Raw genomic sequence first — 18,140 nt, forward strand, 5'->3', positions numbered from 1 at the left:
TTATTTTTTAAATGTTGATGTTTTTTAGCTAGTAATTCATAAAATACAAAGGTTCCATCTCACAAAACATAATGGAATGTAAAAACTTTGACGCTCAATATCTCTGAACTGCCCTAAACGGAGATAGAACCTTATCATTCTAAGATCACGATGTGTAAATCATCTGTCAAAGCCCGGTAATTGTAGTGTAATCCCACGATTAGCCTACTGTTGGCTGCTGGAGGTTAATTTTCCAAGATAATCCAACTATTAGATGTGTGTGTGTGTGTGTGTGTGTGTGTGTGTGTGTGTGTGTGTGTGTGTCTAAATCTAAGATGTGGTTGCCCTACTATTATGGTTTGTGTGTGTGTGTGTGTGTGTGTGTGTGTGTGTGTGTGTGTGTGTGTGTGTACCTAAATCTAAGATGTGGTTGCCCTACTATTATGGTTTAAAACAGAAGCATTAATTTAAGTAGAATAGGAAATGACACAATTAATTGTTCGTCAACCTGAAAAACTACGCCACATGTAAACTGAAATATGAGGATCGAATAAAGGTAATCGCATTAGCTTTATTCGATTGTCATAGTTAAGTTATACATATGATACATTATTCCATAATTTGTTTGATTTTAAAATTAGATAGTTTATATAGGACATGTGACAATGCAGCAGGCATATGGGGTCTGTGGAGAGGGTCCTGTTGCCCTGGAAAACGACAAATTGTTAGAATAAAATAAAATCGGTTCTTTTGTTGACTGCTCCAAGAAAGAGTAATGTTCTCTATTGCACAAGTGGTATATTTATTGAATATCACACGTGTAGTACAGAGTTGCACCTTAACCTGAGGTCAGTCTTAAGAATAAAGTGGTCTTCTTCAGATTACAATACATGATATAGCTACTTTCATAAAATACAGTCCTTCCCCTTTTGGCCACTATGATGTAAGAGTTGCATGGCCTATTAGAATGTTCTAAAACGATGAATGGAGTGTTGTTTTGTGTTAGATGTGAGAGGTTTTTATCGGTTCTTACAACACCTGGATTCATGGTCATCAGACAGTTCCCTCCCAGACAGTAGCTTACAATGGGTCGTATGTGTTCTTAGGATACAATACTGATAATGTGCATATTAAAACAGGAAAACTGATAAGATATCTAACATCATGAAAAAAAAGCAGCGGGTGCTGGAGAATGGACAATAGGACCTTTGAAAAATATATATCCTAACAAAGTGCACCCTTTTACAGGCTACAAATGGCTGGTATCCCACGTTGTCGACTATGTTATTCTTTGGCTTTCACTTAGAAAAAAAGGGAGTTTCAGCTGACCCTGTAATAGAACCCTTTGAATGGTGCAATGTCTATTTCCAGATACATGGCACCAAAAAAGGTTCTACAGGCATCAAAAAGCCAAATAACCCTTTTTGGCTTAACTAGGTTTAACACATTAATCTTTTTTTATGGAGATGATTTGATTGAACCATCTGGAATAGACAATGTCTCTGATATCTGAGCTGGTCACTGGCTATGTCTGACAGGACCAGGTGTAGTAGGACCTTGCTCTGGGCTCGGAGGTGGACAACTGTTCTGCACTCACTGGAGGTGCCATCAAATGTTTACACTGATATTTGGGGTTTAACTGTTGTTGGAGTTGTTATGGGGTTTGACACAGTACCACCTGTCACCCTCTCTGTCTCACACAGCAAAGTGCTTTGTCTAGTGTAGTGTCAAAGTGTAAGTGCTTTCAGGTTAGGGTTAGGGTTAAATCAGAAATCCAACCTCTTCTTTTACACAGGCCAATCAGACTGTGCTCGGAACTCATTCTGAAAAGAGTATTTTTTAAAAAGAGGTTTGAGATGCAACTAGACACCCTCTCCATCTTTAATTGGCTCTTTAAAACCCATCTGTTCACCAAGGCCTTTGGCCCCTAGTCACTGTTTCTGTTTTGCTTTGTTTGTTTTCTGTTTTGTCTGTCTGACCATTCCCCTTTAGAATTGTAAAGCGTCCTTGGGTTTTTGGAAGGCGCTATAGAAATCAAAGTTATTATTATTATTATTATTATAACTATATACACACACACACAAACACACACACAAACACACAAACACACAACAATCATGGTGCAAAACAAGCATGGTGGCTTACTGTGAATTGCTCCAATATCACTAATATCATAACTGCAACCAATGCAGTTGTATCAAGGCCTCAAAACACAGCCTAGCCCAATGCTGCCACCTTATGGACACAGAGGAGGACGTCTCAAGCATGTCATGTCATGGAGCTTGGGTGTAAATATCAGTTACCTCCTAACCTTACCTCCTAACCCAACCTTACCTCCTAACCAATGCCTTTGCCATGCATGCTTTTATGCATATTTAGCGATAGGCTTATTCCTCAATTAGGCCTAATTGACAACAATTTAATTGTAACATGAATACCCGAAAATTAATGATTAGGCTAATGGGCCTACCATAAGTGATTTGTTTTGTGTTCAAATCCCATGCAATGCAATCCCATCTGAGATACAGACCGCTGTTTCTGCTTGGCTACTCAATATTTGAAGGCGCAATGTGTGGTTATTACAGTAAACTAAACAGCCCTACAATGTAGGTTGTAAATTGTATCGTACTCGTATTAAAGTAACATATATGTCTAATATTGGGAGGCATTTTACTCTAAATGTAGTCGTGCAATAAACAATAAACCATTAAATCCCAATTGATTAGGCTACTTTGGAGCACCAATCAAACCAATCCCGCTGGAAGAAATTGCGAGTGGATGCCTGGAATAAAGGCCGATTTAAGCTTCTGCGTCGAATTTACGGTTCTATCTCCGTTTAGAATGATACGGTTCTATCTCCGTTTAGAATGATAAGGTTCTATCTCCGTTTAGAATTATAAGGTTCTATCTCCGTTTAGAATGATAAGGTTCTATCTCCGTTTAGAATGAAAGGTTCTATCTCCGTTTAGAATGATAAGGTTCTATCTCCGTTTAGGGCAGTTCAGAGATATTGAGCGTCAAAGTTTTTACATTCCATTATGTTCTGTGAGATGGAACCTTTGTATTTTATGAATTACTAACTAAAAAAATGTCAACATTTTAAAACAAAAACAAAAAAAACACAGGCATTAATAAACACCTAATGGATCAGATTATGTAAAAAAAAAACTCAATTTTGACCAAAAATGGAGATCCTAGAACCTTATAATTCTAACGTCACGACATCATGATTTCATTGTGTTCTCAGTCGCGCCGTGCCGCGCGTGTATTTGCAAGGTTACGGTACTAGCATGTCCTTTGGTTTGGATGGTTCCTGAGTCCCACATGAGAGTACATATATATATACATACATACAAGGTCAACTAACAGGATAAAAACCCAAGAAAGCCACTGGCTTATTTCAATTGGGGTCCTTGATTCTCAAGGACCCCAATTGAATGTAAAAACGTTGACGCTCAATATCTCTGAACTGCCCTAAACGGAGATAGAACCTTATAATTCTAAACGGAGATAGAACCTTATCATTCTAAGCTCACGACATCATAATTCCATTGTTTCTCAGTCGCGCGTATATTCGCAAGGTTACGGTACTAGGCATGTCCTTTGGTTTGGATGGTTCCTCAGTCCCACATGAGAGCCGAACCTCATCAGGCCCCAGATGGGAGACCAGCGATCTCCTCAAGCGCATCAGAGGAAAATTACCTCCATGGACCTGGAAGACGCAATGGACGAGCGACCCTCTCATTCTGCGACCCCCCGGGAGCTCACTCAGAACCCGCTCAAGAAGATCTGGATGCCTGCATACAAAAATGGCCTTCCGGAGAAACACATTTCTCAAAGAAAGGGTGCGTAATGCGTATGTATGCATACCAATAAACCATTAAATCCCAATTTATTTATTAGGCTACTTTAAATTGGAGCACCAATCAATTATCAATCCCGCTGGAGAAATTGCGAGTGGATGCCTGGCTGGATAATACACATCATGACATGATTTCATTGTTTTCTCAGTCGCGACGTGGCGAGACAAGCCAGACAGACAGCCTCCGTCATAATTAATATCTCCGCTACCGGCTTGGCACGATCGTTCACTTCAAAACGGTGTATTTTTGTAAAAATTGTGCAGTGTGCATGATCACCTTTGTAATATGCATCCTCTGTCTACCGTCTACCTTTTAGGCACGAGCGCTTCAAGATCTTATCAATGTTCCAATATCCACTATTGTGTTTTCTGAAACGTTCCAATATCCACTGTTGTGTTTTCTGAAACGTTCCAATATCCACTGTTGTGTTTTCTGAAACGTTCCAATATCCACTGTTGTGTTTTCTGAAACGTTCCAATATCCACTATTGTGTTTTCTGAAACGTTCCAATATCCACTATTGTGTTTTCTGAAACGTCCCAATATCCACTATTGTGTTTTCTGAAACGTTCCAATATCCACTATTGTGTTTTCTGAAACGTTCCAATATTCACTATTGTGTTTTCTGAAACGTTCCAATATCCACTATTGTGTTTTCTGAAACGTTCCAATATCCACTATTGTGTTTTCTTAAACGTTCCAATATCCACTATTGTGTTTTCTGAAACGTTCCAATATCCACTATTGTGTTTTCTGAAACGTTCCAATACCCACTATTGTGTTTTCTGAAACGTTCCAATATCCACTATTGTGTTTTCTGAAACGTTCCAATATCCACTATTGTGTTTTCTGAAACGTTCCAATATCCACTATTGTGTTTTCTGAAACGTATGATGTCAATGATGCATAAGGCCCTGGATGGACTGATGATCTCTGCGATCGATGATTATATTAGTGATCTTGGCTGCGAGCTGATTTCAACATCGTCATGACTGGGGAAATGCATCTTTAAATGTGGATATACCTTCTTGGAATATCCTCACTGTAAATCTCTATCAGAATGATGGTTTTGTTCTCAGCGAAGTTAGGCGCAGGCTTGTGAGGGCATCGGACAAACACTTCTGTGTTTTTTGTGTGTGTGTTTTTATTTGATGTATGGTGTATTTTATCCACACACACACACACACTCACACACGCACTCAGCGATTTGTCTCAAGGCTAATTCCTGTTATATTTTGACATGCAGCATGATAGGCTGCTGGATAAACCGGTTGATATGATATCCCATATTTGCACAAATGTAATGTTTCCCCCTAGAACAAAAGACCTTGGACCTACATGGATAGGCCAGTTGATGAATAGGATTGTTAGTTAGTAAATCTCTCTGGTCAACACAGTAAACTGGAGTGTCCTTTGACCTACACACCCTCATGGTATTGTATCAAGCCACTAGACACTCCCCTCTCTCCCAGTCCTATCTACAGACTGGAACATTGTGTCTGGGTGTGGAAACTAGCTAGTATTTCCTTGTATGTCTCCAGATCATATTGATGCAGTCATTTCACAATGGCCATGCTAGGGTAGCACCAACATCACGTGACACACTGACCTATGCTCTTTGTTGTCAACATTCCCAGTACAATGTAGTCACTTTATTAGGCTACTTAATGTGAGATAGCGTTGGGTGTCACTGTCTCTCACCATCTCCAGTGATAAAGGGGAGACATGGCGCTGGCATGTTTACAAACTGCCGTTTACTTGTTACTTGTTAGCTGTGCTGATTTAGAGACTTTGACAGCATGGAGGCACAAGTCCACCACAAGGAGGCCTTTTAATGTGTTTCACATGGTGGCAGCGACGGGATCCATTAGCTGGTTGGAGAGCATTGTAGTTGGAATTTCAATGTCAGTTGTTTTAATCCATGTACAAATGAAGAATTAGGCTAAACCCATCTTTCTCTGTACCTCTCTCCCTCTCCTCTGTACCTCTCTCCCTCTCCTCTGTCCCTCTCTCTCTCTCCTCCATGCGCAGTATGTATGACCAACTGCCCCACCCTCATCGTCACAGTCGGCCTCCCAGCCAGAGGGAAGACGTACATCTCCAAGAAGCTGACCCGCTACCTCAACTGGATAGGCGTGCCCACTAGAGGTACCGACTCACAGACATACACATAAGCTAACAAAGAAAGTATTGATTTACAATCACCATTCATTAGTTTGACTGAAGTCGCTAAGTCGAAGTAGCTAGAGAGTTGGAAGCCATCAACTCCATCTCTCTTTCCCCCTTCCCCTCTTCCCGCAGAGTTCAACGTCGGGCAGTACAGACGTGACTTTGTGAAGATCTACAAATCCTTTGAGTTCTTCCGTCCAGATAACGAGGAAGGGCTGAAGATCAGACAGTAAGAACACTTCTATGGCTTCCTTTGTTTGGCCTGGAGCTAAAACTTTGTGTTCCCTGCTTTGTACTGACACTTGTGATTGAGCCAATCCCCACCGGGCGGTCACTGAATCTCCCAAATTGCCTAACAATATGAAAAGATTATTGCACAATGCCGCAGCTCTTAAACCAGTATTGAACTTTGGGATTAAGTCACCAGCTCATGTGATGTCTCTGTCTCTCGTCTTTGACACTGCTAATCGACCAGACAGAATGTCCCTGCAATTCGTAATTGTAAATCGCTTTGGATTAAAAGGCGTCTGCTAAATGGCTAAATTAAAATTAAAATGAATGTAGTTCTTTGGCTGTGTCTGACTACATTTCCCTATGTCCCTTGCAGGCAGTGTGCGTCGGCAGCACTGAACGATGTCAGACAGTACCTCACTGATGAAGGCGGCCAAGTGGCGGTGGGTCAAGTTGAACAACTAGGTCAACGTATTAAAATGGAGTAGGATATTTATTTAAAAGGCCTCTAATGTTGCCGTATTAACGTGGGTCATCTCAGGATTATCCCTTCATGAAACGATGATATTTCACAGAGCGATTGTGTGGATTATAGTGCTAACTGAGGTGGTTGTGCCTGGCTGGGGTGAGCTGTGAGTGACAGTGGGGTACTATCCTTCTGCTGCAGGTGTTTGACGCTACGAACACTACCAGGGAGAGGAGAGAGACCATCACACGATTCGCCGAGCAAAATGGCTTCAAGGTACGGTTGGCTTTCTTCAGAGGGTGATGGGTCTTGTAAAAAGGTCTTGTGTCTTTGTGTGTGTTTCAACAGTTCCTCTTTTCTCCCCAGGTGTTCTTTGTGGAGTCTGTTTGCGAAGACCCTGATGTCATTGCCGAGAACATTGTGGTGAGTGCAGTTTAGAACAGAGTATAGCTCGCAACCATCTTATCCGTCTTATCATAACAACTTTCTCTGCCCTGTCTTTTCCAAAACACATCTGTTCTCCAAGGCCTTTGGCCCCTAGTCAATGTTTCAGTTTTGCTTTGTTTGTTTTCTGTTTTGTCTGTCTGATCATTCCCTTAGAATTGTAAAGCGTCCTTGGGTTTTTTGAAAGGCGCCATATAAATTAAAGTTATTATTATTCCTCTCCTCAGCAAGTGAAGTTGGGCAGCCCTGACTACAAGAACTGTAACACAGAGGAAGCTGTGGAGGACTTCATGAAGAGGATCAAGTGTTACGAGAACTCCTACGAGACGCTGGACGAGGTTCTGGACAGGTGAGGGAGTTTGTGACGTTTTACATAATCTGATCCATTAGGTGTTTATTAATGCCTGTGTGGTGTTATTTTTATAATGTTGACATTTTTTTAGTTAGTAATTAATAAAACACAAAGGTTCCATCTCACAAAACATAACGGAATGTAAAAACTTTGACGCTCAATATCTCTGAACTACCCTAAACAGAGATAGAACATCATCTATCTATATCATTCTAAGCTCACGAGTTGTGAGTGATAAATCTGTTCATAAGGACTCCTCTGTCTGTTAGAAGAAAAGGGATGTGGTGTGAATATCTCTCACTGTCCCTTCTGCCGCCCTCTCTGTCCCACAGAGAGCTGTCCTACATCAAGGTCATGGACGTGGGCCGGCGCTACCTGGTGAACCGGGTACTGGACCACATCCAGAGCCGCATCGTCTACTACCTCATGAACATCCACATCACGCCACGCTCCATCTACCTGTGTCGCCATGGCGAAAGCGACCTCAACGTCAAGGGGCGCATCGGAGGAGACTCTGGGCTCTCGACCAGGGGCAAGGAGGTAGGGGCTGGGTTCACTGCCTTACCTGTTTTTGTTTTTGTAACTCATATTATGCTACAGGCTAAAATTATTGATTTATGTCTTTTCTGGTCTCTTGTTTAACTTTTCCAACCTTTGTTTTGTTCCAGTTTGCTAACTACCTGAGCCAGTTCATCCAGTCGCAGGACATCAGTGATCTGAAGGTGTGGACGAGTCAGATGAAGAGGACCATCCAGACCGCTGAGGGCCTGACGGTGCCCTATGAACAGTGGAAGGCTCTTAATGAGATAGACGCGGTGAGAAATCAGATACTGTTTTTTTTTATTTTATTGTCTGCATAGTGTGTTTTCTAGTGACTTCGGCTTCGTTCACAGTGAAATGTGACCTGTGTTAATAATTAATAATGTTTAAAATTAATTAGATCCCTATACTTTTATTTATTTTTTTGTTTATTTTTATTTTACTACTCAATCTTTTCAGTTTGTAAAGCGTCTTTGAGTGTCTAGAAAAGCGCTATATAAGTCTAATTTATTATTATTATTATCCATGGTTACTTCCGTAAACTGCGCTGCACGTGACATCCTGACGTCATTGTTATTGTCCTGCACATGCCGGTCTGTTCAGGGCCGTGGAATGTTCACACTAGTCAATGTAGGTCAAATATAGGTCACATTTTAAAAGTCATGTGAACTGCCAAACCCAAAAAATCGGATCTGTGTAAAAGAAATCGGAATTGAGCATCAAGCCGTCCTGCCGTGTGAACGAAGCCTTATTGTCTGTGTCCTCCTCAGGGTGTGTGTGAGGAGATGATGTATGAAGAGATCCAGGATCATTTCCCACTGGAGTTTGCCTTGAGGGACCAGGACAAATATCGCTACCGCTATCCCAAGGGGGAGGTGAGAGACATGAATACAAAAGACCTCAGTATACAGTTAGTATGAATGGCTCTTGTCAGCTGGCGTGTTTGTGGATGACTGTCTCTCTGAACTTGCAAATGTTGAACTGTGTGTTAATGTGCATGACCGTGTGAATCCACAGGATAGGTGGGAAAGGGCTGTGTTTTACTCAGACGTGTTTGTTTAGCTCCAGAGAGTGTGTTCCTCTGGCCCTGGGATATTGTGCTCGTACACACACACACACAGACACACACACACACACATTCCATAGTGTAAACATACCCCCAGGTGGCTAATGGCCACTAACACTCTGCTAATGAGTCTAGCCAGGATAATCTGCTTCTAAGAAGGATTGGGCTAAGTAGCAGGGTGTAGTAAACAAAGCTCGCTCGCTCTTTTTCTGTCTGTCTGTATTGTCTCTGTGTCTCAGTCTGTTCGTCAGTCTCTATGGGTCCAGGGCCCTGTTCCAAGAAGGGCGGTTAGAGCCAATCCAGGCTAGTTATCCTGGATAATTCGCAATAATTTCAGCTCGAGTTCCGTTCCATGAATGTGGCTCAAAAAAATGAGCTGCTTGGTTGCTAGGCAATCCCAAATCGAGAATTTCCAATTCGGGCTTGCGTGAACATTGATGACACAAGGCTGATTCTAATTCGAGGAATCACTTGAGGCTTGAATCCCAAACGATAGTTACCTGAATGAGGCTTTCCTTTCCTTTTAGTTGTATTAATGGTTCATGGAATATACTAATCAACGTACGTGGAACACCCCCCTGGGTTTCTCAGAATGCCCCACAGTGTGTTCTCACCTTTAGTTCGTATCATTACCTGTCATTACTCTCACTTAGAGAGCTGGAGATGCTCGTTAGTCAAGTGGTTCTCCGACCCACGACGAGGAACTGAGCGAAGGCCTCAGTGCTGCTGATGGAAGTCTTGATGTCTTTAGATCACTTTAGATCAGGGTTAGGCGTGCTACATGTTTTTTTCCACTGGAGCCGTGGGTGTGTGTGTGTCAGGGTTCCCGCGCTGGTCTTAAAAAGCCTTAAAGTCTAAAAGCCCCCAATCTGTTTTCTAAGGCCTAAAAAGGCCACAAGTTTCAGGTATTAGGTCTAAAAAATGAGGTGCTAGGTCTAAAAAATTAGACTAGCTTGTCCAGCAAGGAAATCAGTCCGACTGCATCTATTTACGTGGAAATGAATCAAGCTGGAACCAAAAAAATGCCAATTCGCTGGCCCCAGGAGAAATTATTGGCGAACGAAGCTACGGCAGGATGACAAAAAGCTACCATATGGTGTTGCAAATAGGTCAAATTATATTCAAGTAGGTCTAAAAAAGGTCTAAAGAGGTCTTAAATGTGACTTGTTGAAACTTGTAGGAACCCTGGTGTGTACATGTATGTATGTTTGTGTGTGTTTGTCTGACCATCCCCTTCTCCTCACAGTCGTATGAGGACCTGGTGCAGCGGTTAGAGCCGGTCATCATGGAGCTGGAGAGGCAGGAGAACATTCTGGTCATCTGTCACCAGGCCGTCATGCGCTGCCTGCTCGCCTATTTCCTGGATAAGACAGCAGGTCAGTCTTTCAGCAGACAAATCAAGAAGAGTTTAGGCAACGCCGGGTTAGGCCAGGGAATTGTTTTGGATTCGTCAAGATGTTGCATGAACAGGCTATTGCCTTGTAGCCCTGAGACAATTTGGAACACGTTCTAATGCTTTGGTCCTCATGTCGGGATCTCATGTAATGATCAGACTTTTCTTTCGAAAAATGTGAATACATGTCCGCGTTATTGAAAATCAACGACACGTCGCTAGTCAACTAACACAGCTTGTTTTGTGAGAGTCCCCGGGTTGGCTAGCGAGTTTGCGTTTGCGTTAGTTCCGTGTCTGAACATTTTGAGTGGTTGCCGATATGCAGACCGAAATACTTGAACGCGTCACATTTGTTCATGTTGACGACAATATTTTGAAAAACAAAAAAGAAAAAAATAATTTTTAAAGTTGACATGTTTGACTTGTTTTAACAGAGGTATGTTCATGTCATAAAGAAGTGACAGAGGATGACACCACATGCACATTTCCCTTGTGTACTATGAACTCATTCTGTGTGTTTTGGTCCTCAGAGGAGCTGCCCTACCTGAAGTGCCCTTTGCACACTGTGCTGAAGCTCACACCAGTGGCTTATGGTAAGACTGGACCCTCAATACTTAGATTAAATCAACTTTTAGTAATAATAATAATAATAACTTTAATTTCTATAGCGCCTTTCAAACAACCCAAGGAAGCTTGGTATTGGTAGACACTAGTAGTGCGTAATTTAACCCTTCACCCCCCTGTCTGTGCTCTCTGTCCTCAGGCTGTAAAGTGGAGTCCATATACCTTAATGTGGACGCGGTCAACACTCACAGAGACAGACCAGATGTAGGTATACGCATGCCTCAGAGTGCTATATTTCTGACACTGCTAGGGGATCTTTTTATATTCAGCACCACCATTCCAATACAGCCACGGCTTTACAATCTGGAGTGTTTTGATGGCAGTACTTTGAGTAGGTTGTTGATTATCGAAGATTCTAGATTGGCCATCAGCACTAGAGATGCAGCTGGATGATGTGTTTCAGACAGAGCTCCATAGAGACTAACTCATAACTCCTTGTATCCTCCTTCACACTACCACTGTTGAAAGTGCCTGAAGTGGGTTTTCGATTGGAGTGGCATCATGATTGCAACGCTATAATAACTTAAAGCATGTCCCCCTGTGTTCAGTCATAACAAGCCTGTGTTATGCCACCTGAACATGCCCGTTCTCCCAGTAAATGTATCTTGTGTCTCCCGTGTTTGACCCCGTCATTTTGTTTTGTCGTTGAACAGAACGTGGAGGTGTCGCGGATGTCAGACGAGGCTTTGCTAACAGTACCAGCTCATCAGTGAGGCCGTGTCCCTCCCTCTCCCTCCCTCCTATCTACCCTCCCCATCCACCATGCCCTTTTAACTCAACCCAACAGTCACCTCCACCACCAATCACTAGCTATTCCCTCACTTCCTGTGATCAGAAGCAAACTTGATTCCTGAGCTTTCAATCGCTCTCTCTATTTTTTGTTGTTGTTGTCGTCTTTCATTCTTTCCTTTAATTAACTTAAATAATAGCGATAATTAACTGGAATCCAGTTCAGTTGTGATTAACCCTTCTACATGGGTCAGGTGTCATTTTATTGTGTTTTATATTGAAAAGCTGCTTTTTCCAAACAATTGTGTTATTCGCACAATGGTTTTGTAAATCAATGCTATATTGCCAATTGTGAAGCAATGCATCTCCAACACTTTTCAACAGTTTGTCATATTGTTTATTTAGCTTTCTATAGATGAATTTCACTATTTAGGTAGTCGGTTATTTGATCATTTGTCAAAGTCCTGTGTGTGTCTGTCTTTGTGCATGTGTGTGAGAGTTAATGTGTATGAATTTGTGTACAAATGTCTACATGAAGTCAGTGTATTTGCTACGTTTGCACATGGACTGAGAGTTTTTCTTTAATTTCCTGGAATTACGTTTTTTTTGTTGTTGTTTTTTGCACGTCAGATTGAAGGTTAATTCTCGATCATATGTGTAGAAGAGGAGAGGGATGACAGAAAGCACAAAGGTGCCTTGTTCTATTTTTATTTTGAAAATGTGAAGTTCTCTGCTCATGTGCTCCAGGGAATATGGGAGGCAGTAATTTCCCTATCAACTGTTTACTGGTTCTGTTAATAAAATCTAGTTGACCAGACTGTACTGAATGCATCTTTACATCCTCTCTCATGCTTTATTTGTACTCATCCCAAATCTAGTTGTGGAATCTTATAGTCTATTGCCACAGACAAGTACATACCTCAAATGTAGCTGTGACTGATTTGACTACTATATAAAGGAATGATTTCCACCATGACGTTACGGTATTGTATTTAGCATACAGCCCCAACACACACAACTTGCATGTAGATGTCTACCAAGGGACTAGGTTTGCATATGGACAGTAGGGACATGTCCCTACCAGGGTTCCCACGCTAGTCTTAAAAAGCCTTCAAGTCTAAAATCCAGCAATCCGATTCATAAGGCCTAAAAAGGTCTTACATTTCAGTTATTCGGTCCAAACGTTAGGTGCTAGGTCTTAAAAATTATATCCTGCAAGGAAATCAGTCCGACCACATCTATTTACGCGGAAATTAATCAAGCTGGAACCCTTGTCTGTATGGCAGTGAAATCCCTAATTTCATCACCTCGAGGATGACAAAAAGCTATATGGTGTCGCGAATAGGTCTAAATGTCTATCCAAAGAGGTAAATAAAAAGGTCTTAAATGTGACTTGTTGAAACTTGTAGGAACACTGCCCTACCAATATTTGAGCAAACTCATTCACATTATCTTTGGAGCAAAGTCATTATTAGATCATTCCGATGTTGCGTCCCTACCAAAGTTGAGACCAAACCTACGCCCTTGGTCCACTAGAGGAAGCAAATTGTTTCTTCATCTGCAATGCCTCATCAGCTATTTCTAACACAAGGACAAAGGTCACTGATACCATCTGCATTTCTATTTATCTTGTCACTTGTGGTGTTCAAACCGAACATCCAGATACAGTTAGGTCCGGAAATATTTGGACAGTGACACAATTTTAATAATTTTGTCTCTGTATGCCACCCCGATGGGTTTGAAATTAAACAATCGAGATGCAATTGAAGTGCATGAAACGTTTGTATGAAACGTTTAGGAATTGCAACTCTGTCTGTGTCCAAATATATATGGACCTAACTGTAGATTTGTCCCACAAGGAACTCATTCATAGGCAGCTTCCACTGGGAAGCATTTATTCATTAGGGAAGTAGAATAGATGTCCTCAGTGGGGTACTAAAGCCCAGTCATTAGACCGCATAAGCAAAGGCCTGCTAGTAGGACAGTTACAGCTGTTCAGAAAGTATCCATCACTATAACACTGAACTAGCATGTGAAATTGCTGTTCCGCATCACAGAAGATGCCTTGACAACTGTCCCAGCTCACCTTTGACCTGACCTCTGAACTGTGAGCCAATCAGCTTGAAGTTGGACATCTGTCTTCATCTCTCTATATACCGCCCAGAAATACGTATAGACCTCTGTGGTGCTGTACAGTATAATGAGTGGACTCCACCTAACCTGCAAAACCTAGTCATACTCAAATGTACAATGCATTGTACAATCAATTACATTACAGTAGTGTTTTCAAATGTCATGATTTGAAATTCATGAACACAAACAAACGTTTGAAAAAGGGAAGGAAATTAGTCTTCTTTGGTACACAAACATACTACTGTATTTAACAGCCAATCAGAGGGCTGTATTTAACAGCCAATCAGAGGGCTGTATTGTGTGCGTGTGCGTGTGTGTTTGTACAGTACAACCACAGTGCATGTCCAAGTTCAACCAGTGGCTTGCGTTCTCATCACTCACACTAGGGCCATCGAGTGCATAGTCACTTCCTCTTTCTCACACCTGAAATAACACAGAGGTGCTGACTAAGGTTCAGACTGATTAAAAACAGCTGAGCATAGCAGAGACTTTATTCCAACACCGCTAGTGCTTCAGAAATAAAACAAGACGCACAAAAACATACGAACTTGACTGAGGATGTGGGAGACAGTGAAGAAATGCGACAGACAAGCATGACTAAGAAGTACAAACAATGAGTTTTATTGGTGATTGGTAATTCATCAGAATTATCATCAGAATAATTTCATACATAGTTTCCGGTGATCTCTTTCTGGTGATCTCATTTATGGACAGCTCATTAAAACCTGTGATATGTCTTGAGATCAAATGTAAACACACATATATCTCATTTCTCTCCCTGATGTTCATCCTGAACATCCTGAGAAAAAATAATAAAGCAGACAAACAAAAGAAACATGGGTAAATGACGTACATACAGAATGTATAAAAAGAATACAGACTGTTTTGAGTTGAAACAACAGAATCTCTGTGTCCCTGTCATCATGAATATCAACTAGGTTAATACTTTAAGGACCCGCCTTGGTTTTGGGATTTGTTCTATGTGGCAGAAAATGAAACAAGAGAAATATTTCATTATATACAGTCATCGATATTCATGATTACAGGGAGATACTCTTTGAGAGGCAATCCCCACTGGATTGGTCACTTTTCTATGGTCCGCTTCGCCGATCGGCTGTTCCCTTATATGCTCTGTCCTCGCGCCGCTGGGCCGTGTGACCCTGACGTGTCTCTCACAGACACATGGTGATGGGCGTGTCATGTGATCCGTGAGAGGGTTGAGAGGACACCTTAGAACTGCAATGACAAGAGGGGCATTGACATCACCAAACCTCTCTATTACTCTCAAACACCACAAAACTGTTAGCAAAATGCAAAAGGTTATGTTGTTCCTACCATATCAGATCTATCTAAGGAAACTTAACAAAAACATGCCATAGCCCATCGTGATCACACTATCTTCTACGGGAAGGTACACATTTTACAGGCGTATCAATATTTGGCTTTCATTGTGTCACTGTTAATCAGACGACTAAACTAGAGGTCTTACATTCTTGAGGAACTCCTCTGCCACGATGCGGGCGCGAGCGTTGACGGACAGCTTCATCTCGCTGATCTCCTTGTCGATCTCCTCCATGAAGTGGATGACGTAGTCCACCAGCTTGTGTTTGTACATCTGCTCCGTGTGGAAATTGGTGATGAGGAAACTAATGTCATAGCCCTGGGGGGATGGCAGAAAGCGATATCAGCATCTTAGCAAAACGTTTAAGCGCGATACTATAATGCCATTTTGACTTCTCCCTTTTTCTATTTCTGCCTCTCGTTTCTTTCCTGTTTTTGTCTCTCACTGGTTATTTCAACACAGAACGAACACAGTTTATCTTTGCAACCTTTGACATTTACAATTCCTTCACAACTCTCCTCCTCGCACTCCAGAGCCCCCCACATGTCTCACCTCTACAGCTTTCCTCCTGAGAATGAAAAAGTTCTCTGCTCTCATCATCATGAACCGCATGAACTTGTGACACAGGATCTTCTCGATCTCATCAGCCTACAGTGGAGCCAATCACAGTGCAGCACACAATGGCATTTACATAAAAAAACAATAGTCATTTGGCTGCAACCGACCGATAACATAGAATCAGTTTGAGATGGGATAGGAAGTTTGGAGTGAGGAGTGACCACAGAACATGTCGTTTTCCCTGACCTGCTTCACAGCGATGCTGACTCTCACAGAGTTGATGGAGCCCTCGATCAGAACCTTCTCCTTGTCATTGCGGCTGATCACTACAGGCTGCAGCAGCAACTCTTTACTGCTCCTGGAACCATAAGCAGAGGAGTCAATCACAAATGACACTGATATGAGTTAGGAGTGAAAAAGAGGACACACACACACACACACACACACACTCACACACACACACACACACAAACACACACACACACACACACACACAGTTACCTGACTTCCACTTCAGGCTTGTTGTGGCGCTCTACCACCTGAGAGGAGAAGTTCTCCAGACAAAGGGCGGCCTGCAGCGTGGCACGCACAGCGTTCAAGTACGGGCGCAAAGTAGCAGTCTAAGAGAGAGAGTGACATGGCCCACATATGGTCAAGGGCTGGCTCATGAACATAAACCACTAGAGCATACCACAGGTAATGTACACTCGTTTACATTTAGGAATTTAGCAGACGCCTTATTCCAAAGCGACTTACAATCAATACATTTGACTAAATAAGTGAATCATCAAATTAATCAACCAGTCGTAGCAGAAAAAGTAATCTAGTTCAGGCCAGCGGCCATTGGCAGTCGTCATGCTAGGAGAAGAATATATATATGTATTTTTAATAGTAGACACTGGATAGATATTAAAGTGCAAGGGGGTAGTAGAAATTTCAGGAGAAACAGTCAGGGGGTAGCAGGTGTCTCTGGAGCCATTAAAAGATGTACATTGTGGCCATGAAGGGATTTACATGGTCAGCAACATATACTCAAATAGGCTGTGGCATTTAAGCCATGATTGACTTGTATTAACGGTGTGCCAAGAAAACAAATCCCCACACCATTACACCACCTGAATGAATGAGAAGGTGTACAGGGGTACAGGGGTCTGTCATTCAGAAGTTGCAACTTTTTGCAACACAGACACGGGAAGTGCCCTAGTCACAGTGAATCATTACTGGGCCTCAATAATTGCTACAATAACATAATAATAAGTATAATATTGAGACGAACAATGAACAATAAACATTTCATGCGATAGCAACGACAGGAATCTAAAATGAGCAGGACAGAATGCTTTTCCCCATCTTGGTAATAATGATGACTGGTTCGCAAGTAGCAGCTCTTTTTAGATCCATCTGACTTTTACTGTACTTAGACGCCCGTCACGCCCACATGTAACCCAGGGCCATCATCAACACCCATAATGAACATTATGAATATATCAATGATTGAGCCTGATCATTAAAATCTGGAGCGTAGAACATTGTCGACATATGCGATTTATATTCAGAGTAAAGTCTCTTACCATGTCTTTCTTGCAGTGGGGCTCGAAGGCGGAAGTTCTTTTGCCACGCCTGCACGCAAACTCCTCTTCCGTGAACCTACAACATCACAGAGAATCATCAGAGCATCCGGGTACTTTGTCTATGGAGCTATTTTAGTGCCACCAAAAATTGCATTGTATTTGACAGATTGAATTGTATTAATGTGCTCTATTATTCTACCTATCATAGTCCCCGGATGAGTGCCTCTAAAACTGAACTCGTATTTTGAGAAAAACTGAATTGTATTTTGAGAACTGAATTGTATTTTGAGTAAAACTGAATTGTATTTAGAGACCTGAATTGTATTTTGAGAAAAAACGAATTGTATTTAGAGAAACTGAATTTGAAAACGGAATGAAAATAATGAAAACTGAATTGAATACAATTCAATCTGTCGAATACAATTCAGTTTGTGCTCAGATTCAATTCAATCTGTCAAATACAATTCAATTTCTGATGTCACTAAAATAGCTCTATACGTCATGTCCACGCCCCTTTTTGGGTCGTTTTCATTGGGATTTGACGTTCCAGCAGCCATCTTTCTCAGGGGCTGAAAACACACATAGACGCGTCCATTAATCACTCGCTGTAGGGGTGTTTGAGAAAATGGAATTTGGAAAATGTATTGAAGTGCAAAGCAAGATACCCCAAAATAATTATGT

General features: G+C 41.7%; 2 protein-coding genes across 2 annotated transcripts in view; one reads left to right on the top strand and one right to left on the bottom strand.

Moving 5' to 3' along the window:
- The window catches only part of pfkfb4a (6-phosphofructo-2-kinase/fructose-2,6-biphosphatase 4a), a gene marked incomplete at its 5' end in the record, with an annotated part of 12,378 nt that extends 474 nt beyond the window's left edge, over positions 1 to 11,904 (top strand). The window contains 13 exons of the mRNA XM_080545612.1: positions 5,873 to 5,989; positions 6,143 to 6,239; positions 6,618 to 6,684; positions 6,909 to 6,983; positions 7,074 to 7,130; positions 7,379 to 7,500; positions 7,836 to 8,043; positions 8,172 to 8,318; positions 8,814 to 8,918; positions 10,356 to 10,485; positions 11,033 to 11,095; positions 11,266 to 11,330; positions 11,780 to 11,904. Coding sequence (XP_080401738.1) covers positions 5,873 to 5,989; positions 6,143 to 6,239; positions 6,618 to 6,684; positions 6,909 to 6,983; positions 7,074 to 7,130; positions 7,379 to 7,500; positions 7,836 to 8,043; positions 8,172 to 8,318; positions 8,814 to 8,918; positions 10,356 to 10,485; positions 11,033 to 11,095; positions 11,266 to 11,330; positions 11,780 to 11,839 — 1,313 coding nt within the window. The 3' untranslated portion in view covers positions 11,840 to 11,904. The remainder of the gene's footprint in view (positions 1 to 5,872; positions 5,990 to 6,142; positions 6,240 to 6,617; positions 6,685 to 6,908; positions 6,984 to 7,073; positions 7,131 to 7,378; positions 7,501 to 7,835; positions 8,044 to 8,171; positions 8,319 to 8,813; positions 8,919 to 10,355; positions 10,486 to 11,032; positions 11,096 to 11,265; positions 11,331 to 11,779) is intronic.
- A 3,180-nt stretch (positions 11,905 to 15,084) lies between these two features.
- LOC308171028 (actin-related protein 2/3 complex subunit 4-like) lies at positions 15,085 to 17,536 on the bottom strand. Its single transcript, XM_080545894.1, has 6 exons — positions 17,460 to 17,536; positions 16,390 to 16,508; positions 16,135 to 16,246; positions 15,883 to 15,978; positions 15,478 to 15,648; positions 15,085 to 15,224 (listed from the first exon to the last, which is right to left on the bottom strand). The coding sequence occupies exons 1-6, from the start codon at positions 17,460 to 17,462 to the stop codon at positions 15,219 to 15,221; spliced, it is 507 nt and encodes a 168-aa protein (XP_080402020.1). The 5' UTR covers positions 17,463 to 17,536; the 3' UTR covers positions 15,085 to 15,218.
- Between the last annotated feature and the right edge of the window lie 604 nt (positions 17,537 to 18,140).

Source organism: Nansenia antarctica (genome assembly GCF_963989245.1).
Source record: "Nansenia antarctica genome assembly, chromosome: 15".
NCBI lineage: Eukaryota > Metazoa > Chordata > Actinopteri > Argentiniformes > Microstomatidae > Nansenia > Nansenia antarctica.